This window comes from Microcaecilia unicolor, chromosome 6 (assembly GCF_901765095.1).
Source record: "Microcaecilia unicolor chromosome 6, aMicUni1.1, whole genome shotgun sequence".
In the NCBI taxonomy this organism is placed as follows: domain Eukaryota; kingdom Metazoa; phylum Chordata; class Amphibia; order Gymnophiona; family Siphonopidae; genus Microcaecilia; species Microcaecilia unicolor.
The window spans coordinates 163,185,197-163,206,074 of NC_044036.1; the positions used below are offsets into that span (position 1 = coordinate 163,185,197).

The 20,878-nt window shown below is 49.5% G+C and overlaps 1 protein-coding gene across 1 annotated transcript in view; it reads left to right on the forward strand.

Annotated features, from left to right (window-relative positions):
- The window catches only part of FAM120A (family with sequence similarity 120A), a 185,026-nt gene that overhangs the window by 30,520 nt on the left and 133,628 nt on the right, over window positions 1-20,878 (forward strand). Inside the window, exons 2-3 of the mRNA XM_030208505.1 lie at window positions 15,381-15,627; window positions 15,894-15,976. Coding sequence (XP_030064365.1) covers window positions 15,381-15,627; window positions 15,894-15,976 — 330 coding nt within the window. The remainder of the gene's footprint in view (window positions 1-15,380; window positions 15,628-15,893; window positions 15,977-20,878) is intronic.

Below are 20,878 nucleotides of genomic sequence, written 5' to 3' on the forward strand. Positions count from 1 at the left end.
TCAAGCGCCGTGAGGAATTGTCCCAAGAAACAGCCATGATAACCAAATGAAGGGTTTCCCTATGGAAAGGTGCCACCCGTAGAGCCCAGTTGATCCTTTTGAGATCCAAAATAGGCTGAAAAGAACCTTCTATCTTTGGAACAACAAAATATATGGAATACCTGCTTGTGCCCTGTTCCGGCACCGGACAAACTACTTGTAAGGCGACCAACAGGGCCAGAGTGTCCCTTATTGCTTGAGCTTTTACCTGAGACTGACGGGGATTCCAGAAAAACATCCATCAAAGTATGAGCGAACTCGAGAGCGTAACATCCCAAATAATTTTGAGAACCCATTGATCTGAGGTAATCTGGGCCCACCTCCAGTAAAATTCTTTCAAGCGACCCCCAATCGGTACTGGAGGATGGACCCGCAAACCTTCATTGTGTTGTGCAAATGGAAGACTGGGAGGGGACGGTATTATCCCTGCCTCCTCGCCGTGCTCCCTGAAAGGGCTGGGTACGCTGAAAATACCGGGTCCTAAAGTTGTACCTCTGCCCGACTGGAAACACCTAGCATCACTCCCTTGATCTCTTACAGAAGAATACTCCAGCCAACCGCCCTTGGGCGGTCCTATGGAAGTTGAGGCATCTTGTTGGCACCTGAACTCTTGACCAGCTTATCTAAATTATCTCCAAACAGGAGAGACCCCTGAAAGGGAAACTCTCAGCTTTGACTCTGATGCTGCATCTGCCAACCAACCTCTAAGCCAAAGAGTCTTGCATGCTGATACTCCTAATGCCTTGAATTTAGCTGATGACCTAAGCAGATTATAAAGGGCATCGGACAGAAAGGCTGAGCCCATCTCAGTCTTTGCGACCTCTTGTTCAATGAGGGTAAAATCATCTGCCTCCCTATCCAATACCCGTTCCGATTCCTCTCCCTCATAGTCCTGTGTTGACTAAAAAAGCATCTCCTTCCCCAGGGACTGAGAATCAAGAGCTGCCGCTACCTCCTGATCTTCCCAAGAGACCTGAGGTCTTTTAGTGCTAGATAATGGACCCCAGAGCATGATCAGCAACCAAAGAGGTCTGAGTTGAGGCATTGTGCAGTAACTAAGCCTTATACATAGCCAAAACAGTTGGACCTGCTTTGCCCCGTGTGCTACAGACTGCTCCGATGCAGCCAGTGTTTCCAAGGTGGCAGAAGTTCCTGCCAAAACCGGCACTGCTGCACCGCTCGGCCCCGCCAGAGCAGAAACCACTGAACCGGAGGAAACAGAAGGGCCGCTTGCACATCATGCCGACTAACCCGCCAGAAGTTCCAATTCTGACGCGGTAGAAATTGTATAAATGCCATCTGCCGAAACAGTGTGGCACTGACAGACGCCATACTGCCGAAGCTTGTGTGATATCCCCACCAAGCCCCCTGTGCTCAAAACACTCGGGGAAACATCCTCTGTACTGTGCAGGGAGAGAAAAGAAAGCAGCTTTGTGCTGTTTTTGGTTTTTTTTTTTTTTTTACTGCTGCAGTGCTCTGAATTGAAAACTCTTCCTTTAACCACTTTTTTTTTTTCTTATAAGGCAACGTGGCTGTTCCCCACGGTACTACAGGACTCTTCCCTTGAAGGGATGTAGACCAGCCTTCAAATACTAAGTTTGCCACAACAAGCACCCAAGGAAGGCTCGGGGTGAGAGTAGGGAGGAGGGACCCTGCCACCCGAATGTACACTCCAGAGGCAGTAGAAAAACCCTCACAGATCTCAGCCTCGACCAGCAAACACCCCCAATGGTGCACAGAGAAAACAAAAAAATAAACCAAATTAAAGAATGAGAAGTAAAGGCAAATATATTTATATTCAGAATAAATAAAGGAAAAGAGACTGAAAGGCTCACCACATCTTCCACCTGCTGGAGACTGAGAATACTGAGACTTGAGGGGACTGTGCTGGGCTCCTATTGGCTCGCTCAAGAAACATTGTTCTCTGTCTCCACCTGCTGAAAGGCATGCACACCCTATCAGTTCAACTGGGCTGGTCCAGAGGGACGCTAAGGAAGAAAGTTTTAGTGACACAGTGCACTGTAACTTATTGGCTGACTTTATTTGCACCAGAATTGGCTTAGCAATTTGAGCTAATTATGTTTCAATTTTCATTTCTTTAACGTCTTACTGTAGCTGTAAATGTGTTACTCAGTTGATATATTCTGAGCCTACAATTTATAGCATTTCATAGTAAACATAAAGCAGTTGTCAAATTCCCAATGATTTTGTTATCTTAAATAGTAAAATATATTGGGTAAGTTAAAAAGGCAAGACTGGGGTATTCTGGGTGATATTTGTTTTTCTTAAGGTAATTTCAGTCTTTAGATTTTTAACGTATGACTAGATTTAGAATACAACCTTAAAGGAAGTATCCTTTTGTTAATTACTTCCTAATAATGGACTTATTAGTGGCATTGTTAGATCAGAGGGTAAAGCTGTTCGAGAGACGGGCATAAAATTTTAAATCACATCTCTCTATATAAAACGCACCTCCAACGTTCGAATGAAGCCTCTGTTAGCCAAAAGTGAAGGGGGTGAGATCGCATTGTGTCTGCCCCGCCCACGCGTCAAACGTGATGACGTCGAGGGCGGAGCAATGACACTCATCCAATCGCAACGCTCGGCAGCGAAGCGTCAGGGAAGGAGGCGGCGCTCTCAACGTCTAGCCTTCCCTTCGCTGTGTTCCGCCTTCTTCTGATGTCTAGGATGACGTCAAAAGAAGGCGGAACACAGCGAAGGGAAACCTAGACGTCGGGAGCACCGCCTCCTTCCCTGACGCTTCGCTGCCGGAACCACGGAGGTACATTTAAAAACAAGAAAAAAAAATAAAAACCATGTTGGGGGGAGCGAAGAGGGTGGCCACAAAAGAAAAACAATGGGAGCGGGAGGGCAGGGGAGAAACGACACCATGGATGCGAAGGGGGGGGGGGGGGGGAAGAAGAGGGCGGCCCAGGCTGGGACATGGGAGAGAGAGGAGCATGGATGCAAGGGGGGGTCATGGAAGGGAGACAGGGGACTTGCTGGAAAAGGATGAATGGAGGCGGCAGGGGACAGAGGAGCATGGATGGGCATGGATTGGGAGGGCAGGGCTCAGGGAGAGAGGGCAATTGCTGGAAAGGGATGAATGGAGGGGGCAGGGGACAGAGGAGCATGGATGGGCATGGATTGGGAGGGCAGGGCTCAGGGAGAGAGGGCAATTGCTGGAAAGGGATGAATGGAGGGGGCAGGGGACAGAGGAGCATGGATGGGCATGGATTGGGAGGGCAGGACTCAGGGAGAGAGGGAAATTGCTGGATAGGGATGAATAGGGGGACAGATGGGCATGGATGGATATGGATTGCAGGTCAGGCCTCAGGGAGACAGGGCAATTGCTGGATAGGGAAAAATGGAGGGGCCAGGTGACAGATGAGCATGGATGGGCATGGATTGGAAGGGCAGGACTCAGGGAGACGGGAATTGCTGAATAGGGATGAATGGAGGGGACAGATGGCCATGGATGGATATGGATTGCAGGGCAGGCCTCAGGCAGAGAGGGGAAATGCTGGATAGGGAAAAATGGAGGGGCCAGGTGACAGACGAGCATGGATGGGCATGGATTGGAAGGGCAGGACTCAGGGAGAGGGGAATTGCTGGATAGGGATGAATGGAGGGCACAGATGGGCATGGATGCATATGGATTGCAGGGCAGGCCTCAGGCAGAGAGGGGAATTGCTGGATAGGGATGAATGGAGGGGCCAGGTGAAAGAGGAGCATGGATTGGAAGGGCAGGACTCAGGGAGAGGGGAATTGCTGGATAGGGATGAATGGAGGGGACAGATGGCCATGGATGGATATGGATTGCAGGGCAGGCCTCAGGCAGAGAGGGGAATTGCTGGATAGGGATGAATGGAGGGGCCAGGTGAAAGAGGAGCATGGATTGGAAGGGCAGGACTCAGGGAGAGGGGAATTGCTGGATAGGGATGAATGGAGGGGACAGATGGCCATGGATGGATATGGATTGCAGGGCAGGCCTCAGGCAGAGAGGGGAAATGCTGGATAGGGAAAAATGGAGGGGCCAGGTGACAAAGGAGCATGGATTGGAAGGGCAGGACTCATGGAGAGGGGAATTGCTGGATACGGATGAATGGAAGGGACAGATGGCCATGGATGCATATGGATTGCAGGGCAGGCCTCAGGGAGACAGCGGAATTGCTGGATAGGGATGAATGGAGGGGCCAGGTGACAGAGGAGCATGGATTGGACTCACACTTTCACTCTGACTCTCAAACACTCACTCTCTCACATACACTCTCCCAAACACACACACTCCGAGGAAAACCTTGCTAGCGCCCGTTTCATTTGTGTCAGAAACGGGCCTTTTTTACTAGTTTATAATATTTAAAACTCGCATTCCAACAAAGAGGAGGTACAAGTGAGGGAATATTTCAGAAGAGTGCTTTCTTACGTCTAACACCTCAATTGCTCAAACAAATAAAACTTGACTTTTATGCCATAAAACTATTAATTTGCACCATAAAACTATTTTATATTTTTTTTGCTCTTGATGCTTTGAAAAATTGCTTGCAGCTAGTAATTGTTCGGTTTCATTAAAGCAGTGTTAGAGAGGAGAGTACTGTGTCACACTGGTTCTGCTTGTTCAGCAGTTTTGTTATATGTTATTTAAATTTATGATCCCATTTAAACACAACACAAAAAATGCAGAGGCAGTGGCCCTATGGCTTCCTGATGGTATAGCAACAGCAGAGTGAATACTTATATCATGGGGGAAAGGAGGTGCAGGCATTCTGGAGAGAGGATGCCGATGCAGGGCATGTGGAAACTGTTCTGTCTGGTATGCAATGTGGACGTCTGGGGGTTGTTGGAGAGCAGGCAGTAATGTCTCCAGGCTGCGAAGAAAGCATAGAAAGAGCTGGGTTAGTGTTGCCTTCAGCATCCACAGATTCTTGCATGCGGGAGTGGTGGCCATTTTGGATCTTGGTTACATTTGATTGATTCTTGATATACTACCTTTCTGCGGTATAACCAAAGGAGTTTACATATTACATACAGATACTGTGTTTTCTCTGTTCCTAGTAGGCTACAATATAAGTAATACATGTCTGCTAGTGTGCAATGGACTCATTTTGGCTGGAGTGCCCTCAGTGGGCGAGGGGGTGGGGCCTTCAGCACAAGCTACTTGGGGTTAGTTTGTTTGAGTATTTCTCTCTGCTGGGTCAGTAGTTTCTGAGAAAGATGATATCCTACTTCAAGAAGGCTCCAGCTTTCTTTCATCTGCCTGGGCAGGCTGTTTGTTTGCAGTAGAGAGCTGAACGGGGTTCACGGGACGGAAGCAGGTCCTGCAGGGTTACTGCGGGGACAGAAGCAGGTCCTGTGGGGTTCCCGTGGGGATGGAAGCAGTTCTGCGGGGTTCCCGTGGAAGTGCAGAGTACCTTGAGTGCTGTCTCCTCCTCCTCCTTGCTTTAAGAGCACAAATGTGGAAAGTCCTCCGTTAAGGAGGTGGTACAGACACAAATGATGATGGAATTCAAAAAGGCTTGGGATGAACACAGAGGATCTCCAATTATAAAATGGAAGTTATAAAAATCCTAACTTTAAATGGCTGCATGGGTGTGGATGTGTCAAGTGACGCTTAGATGGCGACTCTGGCTGTGATTAACTAGGGCCGATACCGGGCAGACTTGTATGGTCTGTGTCTAATATATGGCAGTCTGGTTTAGGATGGGCTAGAAAGGGCTTAAACAGCAACTTCAGTGGCTGGAACATAAGGACAGTGCTGGTCAGATTTTTACGGTCTGTATCCCACAAATGAGAAGACGAATAGACTGGAGTGGGCTTCAACGAGAACTCCAGCAGTTGGAACATAAGTATAGAGCCAGATATACTTCTATGGTCTATGTTCCAGAAACACGAAAGAAAGTATATAATATCATACTCGTTGATTTAATCATGAATTGATAATGAGTGTGACTATTGGGCAGACTGGATGGACCGTTCAGGTCTTTATTTGCTGTCACTTACTATGTTGCAATTAATCCTCTTTCTCCCGGGCAGACTGGATGGACCGTTCAGGTCTTTATTTGCTGTCACTTACTATGTTGCAATTAATCCTCTTTCTCCCAGGCTGATGCACAGACCTCAGCTCTGACACAGGCAAGAGCATCGGATGTCACCTGACCTACTGGCGAGTGCATGTGTTGAACTCTCAGCACACAGTGCCAGAAATCAGAGACAAATCTTACATGTGCACACCAGAGTGTTCTAAGTTTCAGCTTCCATTCCTTCCTTGCCTACAGTGATGTGGCTCAAATCCAGAGAGAGGCTGAGTGAGCTGACCAGAATTTTCTTTTATGTACCATTAAATTCTTGTGGGGATTGGTTAAATTCTTGCGGGGACGGGTTGGGATGGATTACATTTTTGTGGGGATGGGTAAGATTCCAATGGGGACGAGTGGGGATGGGTGAGATTCTAGCAGGAATGGGCGGGGATGGGTAAGATTTCTGTCCCCATGCAACTCTCTAGTTTGCAGCAACTTACAGTGCAACCATCTGGGAAGGAGCAGAATTCCCACTTCAAAAGGGTTGAGATGGCTGAAGCTCCCCAGGTTGGTAGGGTCCATAGGAGAAGGGGGTTGAGGTTCTCTTCAGCCTGGTCTATGGAGGAGAAATGGAGACTAGTGGAGGAGGATGGGGTGGGGTATATCTGAAACAATTGGAATATGTAGAATATAAATCACATCAAAATTTTGAATTTGATGTGGGGTATATCTCCCATGGAGAGCCTGTCTTTGGAGTGGGAGTGCTCTACTGTGATGGGGGGTGAATGCCCTGTGATCCATCTCTTTTGCTGGGGGGAGCTGCACACTCTCAATTCATAGGTTTTCTTCTCGTTTTGCTTGGCAGAGGCTATGACAGAGAACCCGTCAGATGGAGAATGCCATGTTTCAGCACTTTTGGCAGCTCACTTAGTAATTATTAAGAATGTTCAAGCAGATTAAATCAAAATCTTCTAAATCTAGGCAAATGGGTGCTAGTGCCAGGGCATTCTATATGATAGTGGCTTGCTGGAGTGCCCCAGTCTTTGACTTTGTGGCAACATGATAGAACACCAGAACTATTTGCTTTTGCAGTTGCAGGAGTGAATCGGGTACCCAAGGCCTTAATGCTCTGATTCAGGCATGACCTTGGGAAAGCGCTCTGTATTTCTTCCCTCCTTGGCCGCTCATCAACTGGATGCTATGCAGGGTAGGGGGACATCTGTTGATCATAGTGGTTCCAGATTTGCCTTGCAGGCCAAGGCACACCAATTTTATCAAGCTTCTGGTGAGGGATCCCTGTGGCTACCTTGGGGTCCCAGGCCCCTTCATCAAGGGCCAGTTATCATGGAGAACATAGATCCATTTTTGGCTTATGATTTGGCCCTTGAAAGGGACAGGTTGGTTTAGGGATATTCAGTGGCAATGGTGGCTGCTCTTCTAAAGGCTCATAGGGCTTCCACTTCATTGACCTATATTGGGATTTGGTGTCTGAATCTTGGCGTAAGGATAGGGTTTGTCCGCATGGAGAGTGGATGTCTCTTCAATTCTAGCCTTCTTACAAGGAGGGCTTAAGAAGGGTTTGGCTCTGATTTCCCCCAGAGGTAGAGGGTGGTGGTCCTAGCCTGTTAGAAGTTGAGTGAAGGGATGCAAACCCAGACATCGCAAGGTTTTGACCGGTTCTTCCACAGTGAGGCCTCAGTTTGGCCTGAGTGCCTTCATGGGTCCACCCTTAAAACTGCTGAAACAGGCCTTCTTAAAGAATCTGTTTGGTGAGACATTTCTTGGAGTTGCAGGTTCTTTCTTGAAGGGATCCCTGCCCTTCTTTTTCTGTAGACCCTGCCCTTCTTTTTCTGTAGAGTCGGTTTCTTCAAATAAGGTGCCATCATTTTTTGTAAAGGGGGTGTCTCTATTTCACAGACTGTGTGTCGTCAAGTCTTTTCCAAGAAGAAGCAGGAGAGGATGGGCAAATCTCTATGCTCTTTGGACATCTGGAAAGTCTTGTTCAAGTATCTCGAAATTATGATTTTTTTTTCCTGAAAATCTAGTCATTTTTTGTTTGTACAGTGGGCTACGAAAGAGTGAATTGGCATCAAAGTCCACGTTGTGGCATCAAGTCCACATTGGCTTAATGAATTAAGGAAGGAATAGGATGAACAAGTCTCTTCAACTAGAGGGAGATCCCATCAGGTCTTTGAGTTCACTTGATGAGAACTCAAGTCAACATCCTGGGTTGAGGCAAGAGTGATCACACAAAGATATTTGTAGGACAGGGACATGGTCATTGCTGCATTCTTTTGTTAAGCATTACTGGTTGGATATCCATGAGTGGAGGACTGCTGTACCTTGTCTTCCTTCCACCCAGATTCTTAAAGCTTTGGCATGTCTCATCAATCTGTACTGGTCTAGCAGAATGCTGAAGACGGTGAAATTTGTTCTTACCTAATAATGTTGTTTCCTTGTCATCAGCAGCAGATGAATCCATTACGAATGGGTTGTGTCCACCTACCAGCAGGGGGAGATAGAGAACACTGAAAACCATAGTGCCTCTAGGACGGCTAGCTCCATCTGCCTCTCAGTATTTCTCTATCTCCCAGCAGGGTTGGATGCAGCTTGTTCAGCTCCTTCAAGATTCTGCCTGGGGTGGCTCTTGTGCTTTTGCCAGTTGTAGCAGGGGTGTTGTGGCTAAGTGGAGCCCACTTTAAAGGCACAAAGGTTCGCCCTTTCCCTGCTTTACCCTCCCCCTGGGTAGATGCAGACATATAGGTTTGCCCTTTCCCTGTCTCCCCCCCCCCCCCCCCCCCCCAGTGTGGATGCAGGCATATAGGTTCGCCCATTCCCTGCCTTTCCCACCCTCTTCTGCCTCCGGAGTGCCTCTGTAGCTGTTTGCCTCCAACTTTCCTCACGGCGTTAAAAAAAAACGCGCTTTTCGGCGCTGCTATTTCTGAGGCTTTTCCTCACTGTGCAGCGTGACCGGAGCTCATGGACTCGGTCCTTTGAGGTAAGAGCGGTACTCAGCTCCTCCGGGGAGGGCCCACGGATGGCGTTCCGATCAGGGTGATTTTGGCGGGAAGCCACCATTTTGAATTTTATTCCGCCATTTTTTGGCGATGGCTGCTGAGGGAGTTAAGCACTGTTCCCGTTGTGGCAAGCGCAGATCAGCAGCGGGGCTCTGTAAAATATGCTGTTTAGACGGTAGAGCCAGAACGAGCATGGCGAGCGATGATTCTTCCCGCTCGATGGAGCTGACAGCGGGCGCCATCTTGGAAGCACCGCATGGCTCGACCCCCGCGGTTGCAGAGGAGTCTGAGAGCAGAGGGGCGCCTCAGACCGAGGCTACCAGAGGAGCTCCATTCCCTGTGGTGCCTAATTCGGAGACGGGAGGTAGGGGTGAGTTTTTCTCCCCCGAGTTTGTGCTTATTTTACTTAAAGCCTTCATGCTGAAAAGAGCTCTGCCGCAGGTGCCTGACACTGCGTTTGGTACCTGGTCCCCCTCCGACTTATGATGGCTCTGCTGCAGGTGTCTGACACTGCGTTGCTACCTGGTCCCCCTCCGACTTATGATGGCCCGGAGCTGATGTCAGACGTGGATGCCCCTGAGCGTTGGGTGTACGCTAAGCATAGACGGGTAAATTCCCCGTCGGAGAGTGGCGCACCCCCCCCTCCCCCCCCCGTGGTTGGGCTGTGGGGACTCTGAGGGATCTGGCAGGCCTTCGTGGTCTGAAGAGCCAGAGGAAGGTACCGGTTTGCCACTGGATCTGGATGATCCCACTGCGGTTCGGATTTTCCACCGCGATGAGCTGCCAGCACTTATCTCTGATGCCTTACAGGCTCTCTCTATTGATGACTCTGTTCAAGGTGAGGCCTCCTCTGGTAATCCGAGGATGGCGAGTACTAAGAAGCCTGCTCTGCCTTTCCTTTGCTTGTCTCCATCCAAGAGCTTATTTCTGCTCAATGGGCTGATCTCGAGGGGCCCTTGAAAGTGGCCAGGGCGATGGGGCATCTTTACCCTCTGAGTGAGGAGCACTTGGGCCGTTTTGGGATGCCTAAAGTGGATGCCTTAGTCACGGTAGTGACAAAAAAAAAAAGACCTCCCTCCCAGTAGAGGGAGGGGTCGCCCTGAAGGACATTCAGGACCGGCGGCTGGAATCAGCACTAAAATGGTCCTTTGAGATTTCGGGCTTAGCCTTAAGGGCGTCTGTTTGCAGTTCTTATGCTGCTCGAGCCTGCCTCTCTTGGTTACAACAGGCAGTGGAACAGCCCGTGGATGGTGCGGAGTCTTTTCGGCCCATTCTCGACTTAGTCAACAAGTCACTAAGAGTGCGGCATTTTCACATGGAAACTCTGCGCCCTGTCATTGCGGCGGTACAGCCAGGAGAATTCCTCACGTCTCTGGACCTAAAAGAAGCGTACTTGCACATTCCTATATGGCCCCCTCACCACCGGTTCCTCCGGTTTGCTGTGTTGGGAAAACATTTCCAGTTTCGGGCCTTGCCTTTTGGCCTCGCCACAGCTCCCCGAACCTTTTCCAAGGTAATGGTGGTGGTAGTAGCTGCTTTTCGAGGGCGAGGGGGTATCCGGGTTCAACCGTACCTCGACGACTGGCTCATCAGAGTGGACTCTGCAGAAGAGAGTCGTCATGTAACAGCCAGAGTGGTCTCAGTACTGCAATCTCTGGGCTGGGTCGTCAATATACCCAAAAGTCACCTGACCCCTTTCAATCTCTAGAATATTTGGGGGTCCGATTCAACACGGCTTTGGGCTTTGTCTTTCTACCCGACCAAAGGCGGTGCAAGCTTCAGAATCGGGTCCGTCTGCTCCTGAGGATGCCTCGCCCACGAGCTTGGGACTTTGTCCAGCTGTTGGGGTCAATGACGGCCACCTTGGAAGTGGTGCCATGGGCGAGAGCGCACATGAGACCTCTGCAGATTGCCCTGCTTCAACGATGGCCTCCTATGTTCTAGGATTATCAACGCAGACTCACGTGGCTCCCTGCGGCCCGGCTCAGTATGGAGTGATGGCTCTCAGACAGCATGGTGTGGCGAGGTATGCCGCTAGCGCTTCCCGATTGGTGCCTGGTAGTAACGGATGTCAGCCTGAAGGGCTGGGGAGCACATTGCCAGGGAAGCTATGCCCAGGGTCTGTGGACACCCGAGGAAACGGGGTGGTCCATCAATCACTTGGAACTGAGAGCGAGATTCCAGGCTCTTCTGGCCTTTCACAAGACTCTGGAGGGACTGGTTGTCAGAGTTCTGTCAGACAACACTACAGCAGTGGCCTACATAACCAGACAAGGCGGCACTCAGTGTCAAGCACTGGCCGCAGAGGCCGCTCAGATATGCCACTGGGCCGAGCTACATCTGCAGCTTCTGTCAGCAGGTCAGAGCAACGTGCAAGCCGATTTTCTAAGCAGGTATCAAATCGACCCTGCGGAGTGGGAACTGGCAGACAAAGTGTTCCTTCAGATCTGTGCCTCAAGCACAAATGCCAAAGTCCCATCCTTTTTCAGCAGACGGAGAGATCCTCGCTCGGCGGGGTTGGATGCCTTGGCTCAACCCTGGCCCCTGGGCCTCCTGTATGTGTTCCCTCCTTGGCCCTTAATAGGGCGGCGACTCCTGCGAATTCGGCTGCATCAAGGAGTGGTGATCCTCATTGCCCTAGATTGGCCCAGGCGGCCGTGGTATGCGGACCTCCGGTGGATGCTAGTGGAGGCTCCCCTTCCTTTGTCTCTGGTACTGAACCTGTTGACGCAGGGCCCGGTGACCATGGAGGATCCATGCCGCTTTGGTCTTACGGCATGGCTATTGAGAGGGCGCAATTGAGAGACAAGGGCTGTTCTAACAAGGTCATCTCCACTCTTTTGCAGGCCCGCAAGCGTTCCACTTCCGTTGCCTATGGTGCCAGTTTGAGGCTTGGTGTGCTTCTAAAGCGATCACACCCATGCGGGCTTCTGTCTCGCCGATTCTTGACTTTTTGCAGGATGGTATACAAAAAGGCTTGACCTATAAATTCCGTGCGTGTTCAAGTGGCAGCCTTGGCATGTTTTCGGGGGAAGGTCGCTGGCCTCTCCCTGGCTGCGCACCCGGACATTGCACGATTTCTTAGAGGGGTGCTTCGGCTCCGACCTCCCGTGCGGGCCCCTTGTCCGGCTTGGAACCTGGGGCTAGTATTAAAGGCTCTTCAGTGTTCGCCCTTCGAGCCACTTAGGCAAACTTCGGAGAAGGATGTGACTCTAAAGACAGTCTTTTTCGTGGCTATTACATCGGCGAGACGGGTGTCTGAGATCCAGGTGCTGTCCTGTCAAGACCCATTTCTGCAATTCTCAGAGTCCGGAGTAACGGTACGTACAGTGCCTTCCTTCCTGCCTAAGGTGGTTTCAGCGTTTCACCTAAACCAGCCTATTTATCTGCCCTCCTTTACTAGGGAGGAGTTTCTGGAATCTTTTGGGCAGTTGCACCTTCTGGATGTGCGCAGGGCTCTGTTGCAGTATCTGCAGATGTCTAACGCTTTCAGGACCTCTGATCACCTTTTTGTATTGTTGTCAGGTCCTCGCAGAGGGTCTCCAGTGTCTAAAGCCACTATAGCCCGTTGGCTTAAGGAAGCCATTTTTTCTGCATATCTGCTATCTGGCCAGCCTCCGCCTGACGCCTTTAAGGCACATACCATAAGAGCGATTTCTTCCTCTTGGGCTGAGACGGGAGCACTCTCTCTTCAAGAGATATGTAGTGCAGCTACTTGGGCTTCTGAGCTCTCTTTTGCCCGACATTACAGGTTGGATGTGGCTGCCAGGAGGGGCGCGCTTTTTGGAGCACAAGTGCTTGCGCGTGGTGTGGCTTGTTCCCGCCCTATGTAGGGATTGCTTTGATACATCCCATTTGTAATGGATTCATCTGCTGCTGATGACAAGGAAGAGAAAATTAGGTTCTTACCTTGGTAATTTTATTTCCTTTAGTCACAGCAGATGAATCCATGATCCCTCCCTGATTGACTCTGTTTTGTGTTCAGTTTTTCTTGCAGACATGTTCCCTCATTGGGAGAAGTTGGAAAACAGTCTTCAGGAGTTCTGTTCTACTACAGGAGGTTGAGTTCGTCCCTCCTTTGTGTTATTGCTCCTGTTCTGAGGTGTTTGTTCACTGTGAGGAAAGTTCATGTTATGCTACTTTGCGGTTTAACACTGCTTTGGAAGATTCAAATACTGAGAGGCAGATGGAGCTAGCCGTCCTAGAGGCACTATGGTTTTCAGTGTTCTCTATCTCCCCCTTCTGGTAGGTGGACACAACCCATTCGTAATGGATTCATCTGCTGTGACTAAAGGAAAGAAAATTACCAAGGTAAGAACCTAATTTTCCCTTCTTTGATTCCTGTTAGATTGATCAGAGATCCACTTGGGAATACTGAAGCTTGTCATATTAATCGCTTAGTGTATCTCCAGGATGAAGGCTGAAGTAACTCTTTTAAAGAATTGTGATGTTCTGTGCTTGTTGTTCATTGTCTGCTTGGGTTGGGGTTAGTTGTTATGCAGTGATTCACAGTTACATGTAGCGTTTTAAGCATTAGCCATGTCAATAGTATACTGCCAAGTTCCTGGGCTGCAGCGCTCTTTATGCTGGTGAAGATGTCACCTACATTAGCTTGTTGGGATGGCACTACCCATCAGTCTGGACTGGTCTAGTAGGAATCAAGGAAAGGAAATTATCAGGTAAGAACAAATGCCATCTTATGTACAAAATGACTTGTTCTAAAATTACCTGAACTTTAAACAGATAAAAGTATGCATGTAATGATATTTATGCATACCATTACCTGTGGTGAATAGAGGCTTTCTTGGGGGTGGAGCTGAGGCTTTCCCTCACCTAGTTACATCTGTTATTTACTGTATGTATTTTTGGTGGAATAGTGTTCAAAGAGAACATACACATGTATCTTCACTTCTGAATGCTAGTATAGCTTATGCATGTATTTGCTGCACAAGTTAAGTTAGCTGTTACAAAATTATCTCTCGGAAGTAGAGGCCAACCAAAACCAGTGACTGAAACAGAATCCGCTTTCAAAATCCGCCACTCGGTTTTGGGTAGAACTGGAACTGAAACCATGGCCCTGCCGTAAGCCCCCCTTGAGCCCTCCCACCAACAGAAAACCTGTTACCTTCCTGGGCTGCCTGTCAACTCTGCCGCTCCCCCACCTCGAAAGTTTCCCTTGGGCCTACCTTTTTAAAAGCCCTGGTAGTCTAATGGCCTGTTCAGGGCAGGAGCATCTTGATTTGCTTCTACACTGGCTCAGTTGTGAAAATGGCAGCCATAACTTCCCGTGGCAGCCGCATGGGAGGTTGTGGCTGCCATTTTGGAATTGGGAATGGCCGAAACCTGAACCTGGATTTCAGGTTGGTTTCGTTACCGAATTCAAAACCGAAATTCGGTCGGTCTCTACTCTGACATGTTGGGAGAAGAATTCACTTGTTTTGTGGTGTATTTTCATATGGTGCAGCACATAACATTCATAGAACTCCAGTGGTAGGCAGGGTGACTAGCTTGTTTAGAATGGTCACAGTCATAACTTTTTGTCTTCAGAATATTTACTGAGGCTCCCTTAAGCTGTCATCTTTCTGTCTTTTTTTTTTCCCCCTTTGAGTCTATCAGACCTGTATGGACTAGTCAGATTGGAGTATGAGCCAGACTGAATATCTGTTTTGAAAGACAGTATCAGTATATATACACCATTTTGAGTTAAGGAAAGATCAAACGTTTTAGCTTGTAATCTTTTTCCATTTTCTTAGCATTAAAAATAACTCTTTGGTGACACAGTCTGTGGGAGACAGCCTTGTGAAATTGATACTAGATGCCATATTATCAGTTTTCTCAGTGAATGACTTTTTAGAGTAATGGCCTGGCAAAGAATGTGTTTTTAGTGTTTTCTGTAATAAACAGCTTTCCCATTGACTGGACTGGTTACTTGTGCATTTATGGAAGTTTTGGATCCTCAGTAAAGCAGTGATGTTGCAGACTTGCTTAAAAATTGAATATTGCTTCATTGTATAGGATCTGTGGAATTGGTTCATGGGACTGTAGCATCACTTACTTTGACAAAAGTAGCAAGTTATTTAAATTTTCTTTATTTTTTTTGTGTTCTCTGAACACCATTAAATTCTCTGTGTTTTGTGACAGATTTGGGTATAGTGCAGCCTACTTTGGTATTTGTATGAGTTTTAGAATGAGACCATTCTGGCCCTTCACTGAAGGTGTTTATGACTGCTGAATTATGTCCTTTAAAAAAAAAAAAAGGTTCTTGGGTCAATCAATTAACACATTTTTCTTCTTTCTTTACTCTCAGGTTGCACAGAGCATTCAGGATCATCATCAAGAAGTAATTGCTTTTTGCAGAGAAAACAGTTTCCATGGCTTGGTTGCGTACGACTCTGATTACGCATTGTGCAACATTCCCTATTATTTCAGTGCCCATGCCCTTAAACTGAGCCGCAACGGAAAAAGCCTCACAACAAGCCAGTATCTGATGCACGAAGTTGCTAAGCAACTGGATCTGAACCCAAACCGGTTTCCCATTTTTGCTGCTCTTTTAGGTAGGTGGAATATTAATAGAAGAACATATTCTTGTTGAAGAACAGTATTTGTATAATTAGGCAAACTGTAAAGTTTTCATGATCTGTATTTTTCCCATATAATTATGAGTTTAAAGGCTAGCCAGCCAGTCATTATTGTATTACCTCATCCCTGAACCAAAACCCATACCAAACTCATTCCTTTGTAAATCAACTTCTATAGCTGCCATTGATGACCAGAAGTGCCATGTTTTTTTCAGAGCTGTGCAATTTTTAAAATATTTTAGGTAATCACATTCTACCTGATGAAGATTTGGCTGCTTTTCACTGGAGCTTACTTGGTCCAGAACATCCATTAGCCTCACTGAAGGTAAGAGGAATTCCTTTAAAAATAAAACAAAACTGTAAATTGGTCCTTGGTGTTTGTAATGCTGTTGTGCAAATGTTATTGGATCCTGCTATATTCTTCTTATTGGTGGTCTCCACTGAGTCTGTCTTTGGGCTCCTGTTAATTTTCAACCTTCTCAACATCTAATATAATAAAAGGCACCCTCAACGTTCTGAGGACAACGTTCTGAAGTCACTCAGACTCCCAGAACGGTTCGTAAGTTCGTGGTGGTGAAGCCACTGAACGACTTGCTGCCCCGCCCTCGCGTCAAACGTCATGACGTCGAGGGCGGAAAACCAACAGAAAAATTAAAGCAGGGACCGCATCAAGGAAGGGGGAGGAGTACTCCTCCCCCTGCCAAGGAAACGCTGGCTACCAACCGCGCCGCGCGCCTCAGGTAGCCCCGCCCCGACCACCACTCTCCCTCCCTCCCAAGTTCAGCAACGCGCGACGGCGACGTGGTGGGGGCGCTCCGCCCCAGATGTCAGCGGGTGGGGGGTGCTGCGAGTCCGCTCCCGGTGCTGTCCTGCCTTTAAAACCCTATTTGAAGCGCTGGAATAACAGGCAGCAGCGCCTCGCGTCTGCCCTTCTACTAAAAATCTCTTCGACGACGTCATTGGGCCTTCCCACATTGAGTCCCGCCCTCCTCAGGTAACTTCCAATTACCGCGAGGGCGGGTGGGACTCAATGTGGGAAGGCCCAATGACGTCGTGGAAGAGATTTTTAGTAGAAGGGCAGACGCGAGGCGCTGCTGCCTGTTACTCCAGTGCTTCAAATTGGGTTTTTTTTTTAAGGCAGTGAGGGTGGTGGGCCTGGGCGGCAGGAGAATGGAGCTGGTAGGTGGGGAGGGACTCAGATGGGAGAAGGGTGTGGGGCTCTCAGGTGGGGGGGAGGGGGTTCTCAAATGGGAAGGAGACTGAGGTGGGAGGGGTTCATGGATGGGAGAAGCAGAAGGGGGTGGGGAGGGGGTTCTTGGATAGTTGAAGGGGACGGGTGGGGAGGGGACTGGGGTTCTTGGATGGGAGAGACTGGGGAGGGGGTTCTCGGATGGGAGAAGGGGACGGATGGGGAGAGGACTGGGATTCTTGAATGGGAGAAGGGGACTGAGGTGGGGAGGGGGTTCTTGGATACTTGAAGAGGACGAGTGGGGAGGGGACTGGGGTTTTTGGATGGGAGAGACTGGGGAGGGGGTTCTTGAATGGGAGAAGGAGACTGAGGTGGGGAGGGGGTTCAAGGATGGGGGAGGGGGTTCTTGGATGCTTGAAGGGGACGGGTGGGAAGGGCACTGGGGTTTTTGGATGGGAGAGACTGGGGAGGGGGTTCTCGGATTGGAGAAGGGGACGGGTGGGGAGGGGACTGGGGTTTTTGGATGGGAGAGACTGGGGAGGGGGTTCTTGAATGAGAGAAGGGGACTGAGGTGGTGAGGGGGTTCAAGGATGGGAGCGCTTCATGAAACCCCATACACACACACTCACTCTCTCATCTGGCAGCGCTTCCTGTACCCCCTGCCCCCCCCCCCCCCCCCCCCACACACACACACACTCCCTCACTCTGTCATCTGCCATTGCTTCCTGAACCCCCCCCCCCCCCACACACACACATACTCACTTACTTTCATCTGGCAGCACATCCAGAATCCCCCACACCCCTCTTCTTCCAAGCTGAACCCCTCCAACACATCCCCCCCACCCCACACACACACTCTCTCTCTCTCTTCCTCTCCTCCAGCACACCAATTGCTTAGGTGCAGTGACAGCAATCTCAGACACCAGAGAAAGAGGGGGGCCTGACACCATAGAGAGAGAGGGAGGGAGGTATCTCTGTCACACACACACACACTCTCTCTCTCACAGACAATGTGTTTCTGTCTCTCACTCTCATACACTCTTATGTCTCACATTGTATCACATTCACTCTCTATGTGTCACACAGTCACTTACATACTCGCTTGGTCTCATACACTCAGTATCACAGACAATCTGTGCCTCACACACACTCTCATTCACGCACACACTGTATCTGTGTGAAACACACTCTCTCTCTCTCTATCACACTGTGTCTCCCATACGCAATTGCACACACTCTCATTCTCACACACACACACACACTCTCTCACAGACACGCTCACACCCAGACTCACTCTCTCTCTCTCACACACACACACTCACACTTTCACTCTCTCTATCACACACACTCACTCTCACATACACTCTCCAAAACATACACATTATGAGGAAAACCTTGCTAGCGCCCGTTTCATATGTGTCAGAAACGGGCCTTTTTTACTAGTATTTATAGAAACACTTCAGCATCCCTGAATCAAAAGTGGAGTCTGCTGAAAAGACTGTGGGGGTCTATAATTTCCTTTCATTCACCTGTTTATTTCATGTTCCTTTTTTTCTCCCCATCAACCTGTGTGCCTTCTTGTTTGACATTACTGTCCTTTTCATTTCTGTAGTTAGATACAAAATGTTCATCTGTGATTTGTAATAAAATTATTATTGTGCAATGTGACAATTGTAGAGGGGAAAAAAACTCATTGCATCTGTTTTTATAGCTGAATAGAAACTTTTGAGTTAACAAAAGAAAAAGAGCTTTCAGCATGATCCAAGATGGTTTGACATGTTGACTTAAATTAAACTTGTGTACTTCAATTTTGAAGTAATCAATTGATTTTATATTACTTTATGTAGGCGCCTTTAAGTTAGATTTTGTCACTCGAGAGTGTATCCGTGTCGCATGCTAGCATGTCACAAATAGAGAAAATTAATGTTAAAATGTTTTTTTTCTTCCTACAGCAAAACTAGCTTTTAGAGTGTTTACTTGTATGCTAATAATGCTCATAGGACATTTCTGTTGCCTGACCTATACACATGTCCTTTGAAACAGAAAATAGTATTTCTCCGAGGACAAGCAGGCTGCTTGTTCTCACTGATGGGTGACATCCACGGCAGCCCCTCCAATCGGAACACTTTCCTAGCAAAGGCCTTTGCTAGTCCTCGCGCGCCGATGCGCACCGCGCATGCGTGGCCGTCTTCCCGCCCGAACCGGCTCGTGTTCGTCAGTCTTCTTTTGTCCGCGCTCAGTACGGTCGTGTTACGCCGTTCGCGCTCCTTAAGTCGACCTCGCGCATCTTTTTGGACTTTTCGCTAAAAAAAAAAAAGGAAAAAAAGGATTTTGGAAGAAGGCCTTTCGGTCTTTTTCCCCTTCCGGTATTTCCAGTTTTTGCCCCATTTTCGGGGTAGGCCCTTTTGAGGGCTCGGGTCGAATTTTTTCTCCCCCTCTTTTTTGGTGCCTTATCGCAATTACGAGTTTTGATTTCACCGGCGTGATTTTTCCGCCCATGTCATCGAAGTCTCCCAGCAGCTTCAAGAAGTGCACCCAGTGCGCCCGGGTAATCTCGCTCACTGACAGGCACGCGTCGTGTCTTCAGTGTCTGGGGGCTGGGCACCGCTCGCAGGCCTGTAGTCTTTGCGCCCTTTTACAGAAAAGGACTCAGGTAGCGAGATTGGCCCAGTGGAACGTTTTGTTCTCGGGCTCTTCGTCGGCATCGGCACCGGGAGTATCGAGTGCATCGACGTCGACAGTGTCAAGACCTCCGTCCTCAGCCGCGACAGCATCGAGTGCATCGAGGCATCGACCCTCTGCATCGGGGCCGAGACATCGGAAGGCTGCGTCGGCGTCGGTGGTACCGGGACCTCCACTTCTGCTGATGTCGTCGGACGGTGGTGCTTCGACTGGAGTGCAGGTGAGGGCTGTCCATTCCCCTGCTGGTGGCGGTGAGCCTTCGGGTGGGTCTCCCCCTACCCTGAGGGCTCCTGCGGTACAGCCCCCCCGAGACCGACCTTCTTCGGCCTCGGACCCGAGGAAGCGACGGCTGGATTCTGCGTCCTCCTCGTCGGTGCCGGGAAGCTCCGGTGACATGCTTCGTTTGAAAAAGTCAAAGAAGCATCGACACCGGTCTCCTTCCCGTATCGGTACCGAGAGCTCTGGATCGCCGAGGGAGTCGGCACCCAGTAGGCATCGGCACCGAGAGGACCGCTCACCCTCTGTTCAGGAGGTGTCGATGCGCTCCACTTTGGACAGCCCGGAACAGCCTCCACGCCCGGAACAGACTCTGACATCAACACCTGCATCGGCTTCCATGTCTTTCTCTACAGCCGCTCTGCACGAGAGTCTCCGGGCCGTTCTCCCAGAGATCCTGGGAGAGCTGTTGCGCCCTTCCCCTCCGGTACCGGGGGTGCTTGCGCCACCGGTACCATCGAGTGAGGCGCCGGCTGGCCCCTTGCCCGGGGTGAGGTCTCCGACATCGGTGCCGCTTGCGGTACCGACTGAGGTCACCTCCCAGGAAGGCTCCCCGACGACGTCGGCGGAGGGAGCTTCGCCGGCGCGGGCGAGGGAGTCTACCTCTCGACGCCCACACCGTGGCCGTGGTTCCACGGAGTCGAGCCGGGCGCGGCTTCAGACACAGGTCCGTGAACTTGTGTCTGATACCGATGGTGAGGCCTCGTGGGAGGAGGAGGAGGACATCAGATATTTCTCTGACGAGGAGTCTGATGGCCTGCCTTCGGATCCCACTCCCTCCCCTGAAAGGCAGCTTTCTCCTCCCGAGAGTCTGTCTTTCGCGGCATTTGTCCAGGAGATGTCTACGGCCATCCCCTTCCCGGTGGTTGTGGAGGACGAGCCCAGGGTTGAAATGTTTGAGCTCCTGGACTATCCTTCTCCACCTAAGGAAGCGTCCACAGTACCCATGCATCATGTCCTCAAAAAGACATTGCTGGCGAATTGGACCAAGCCATTAAGTAATTCCCACATTCCCAAGAAGATCGAGTCCCAGTACCGGATCCATGGGGACCCAGAGTTGATGCGCACTCAGTTGCCTCA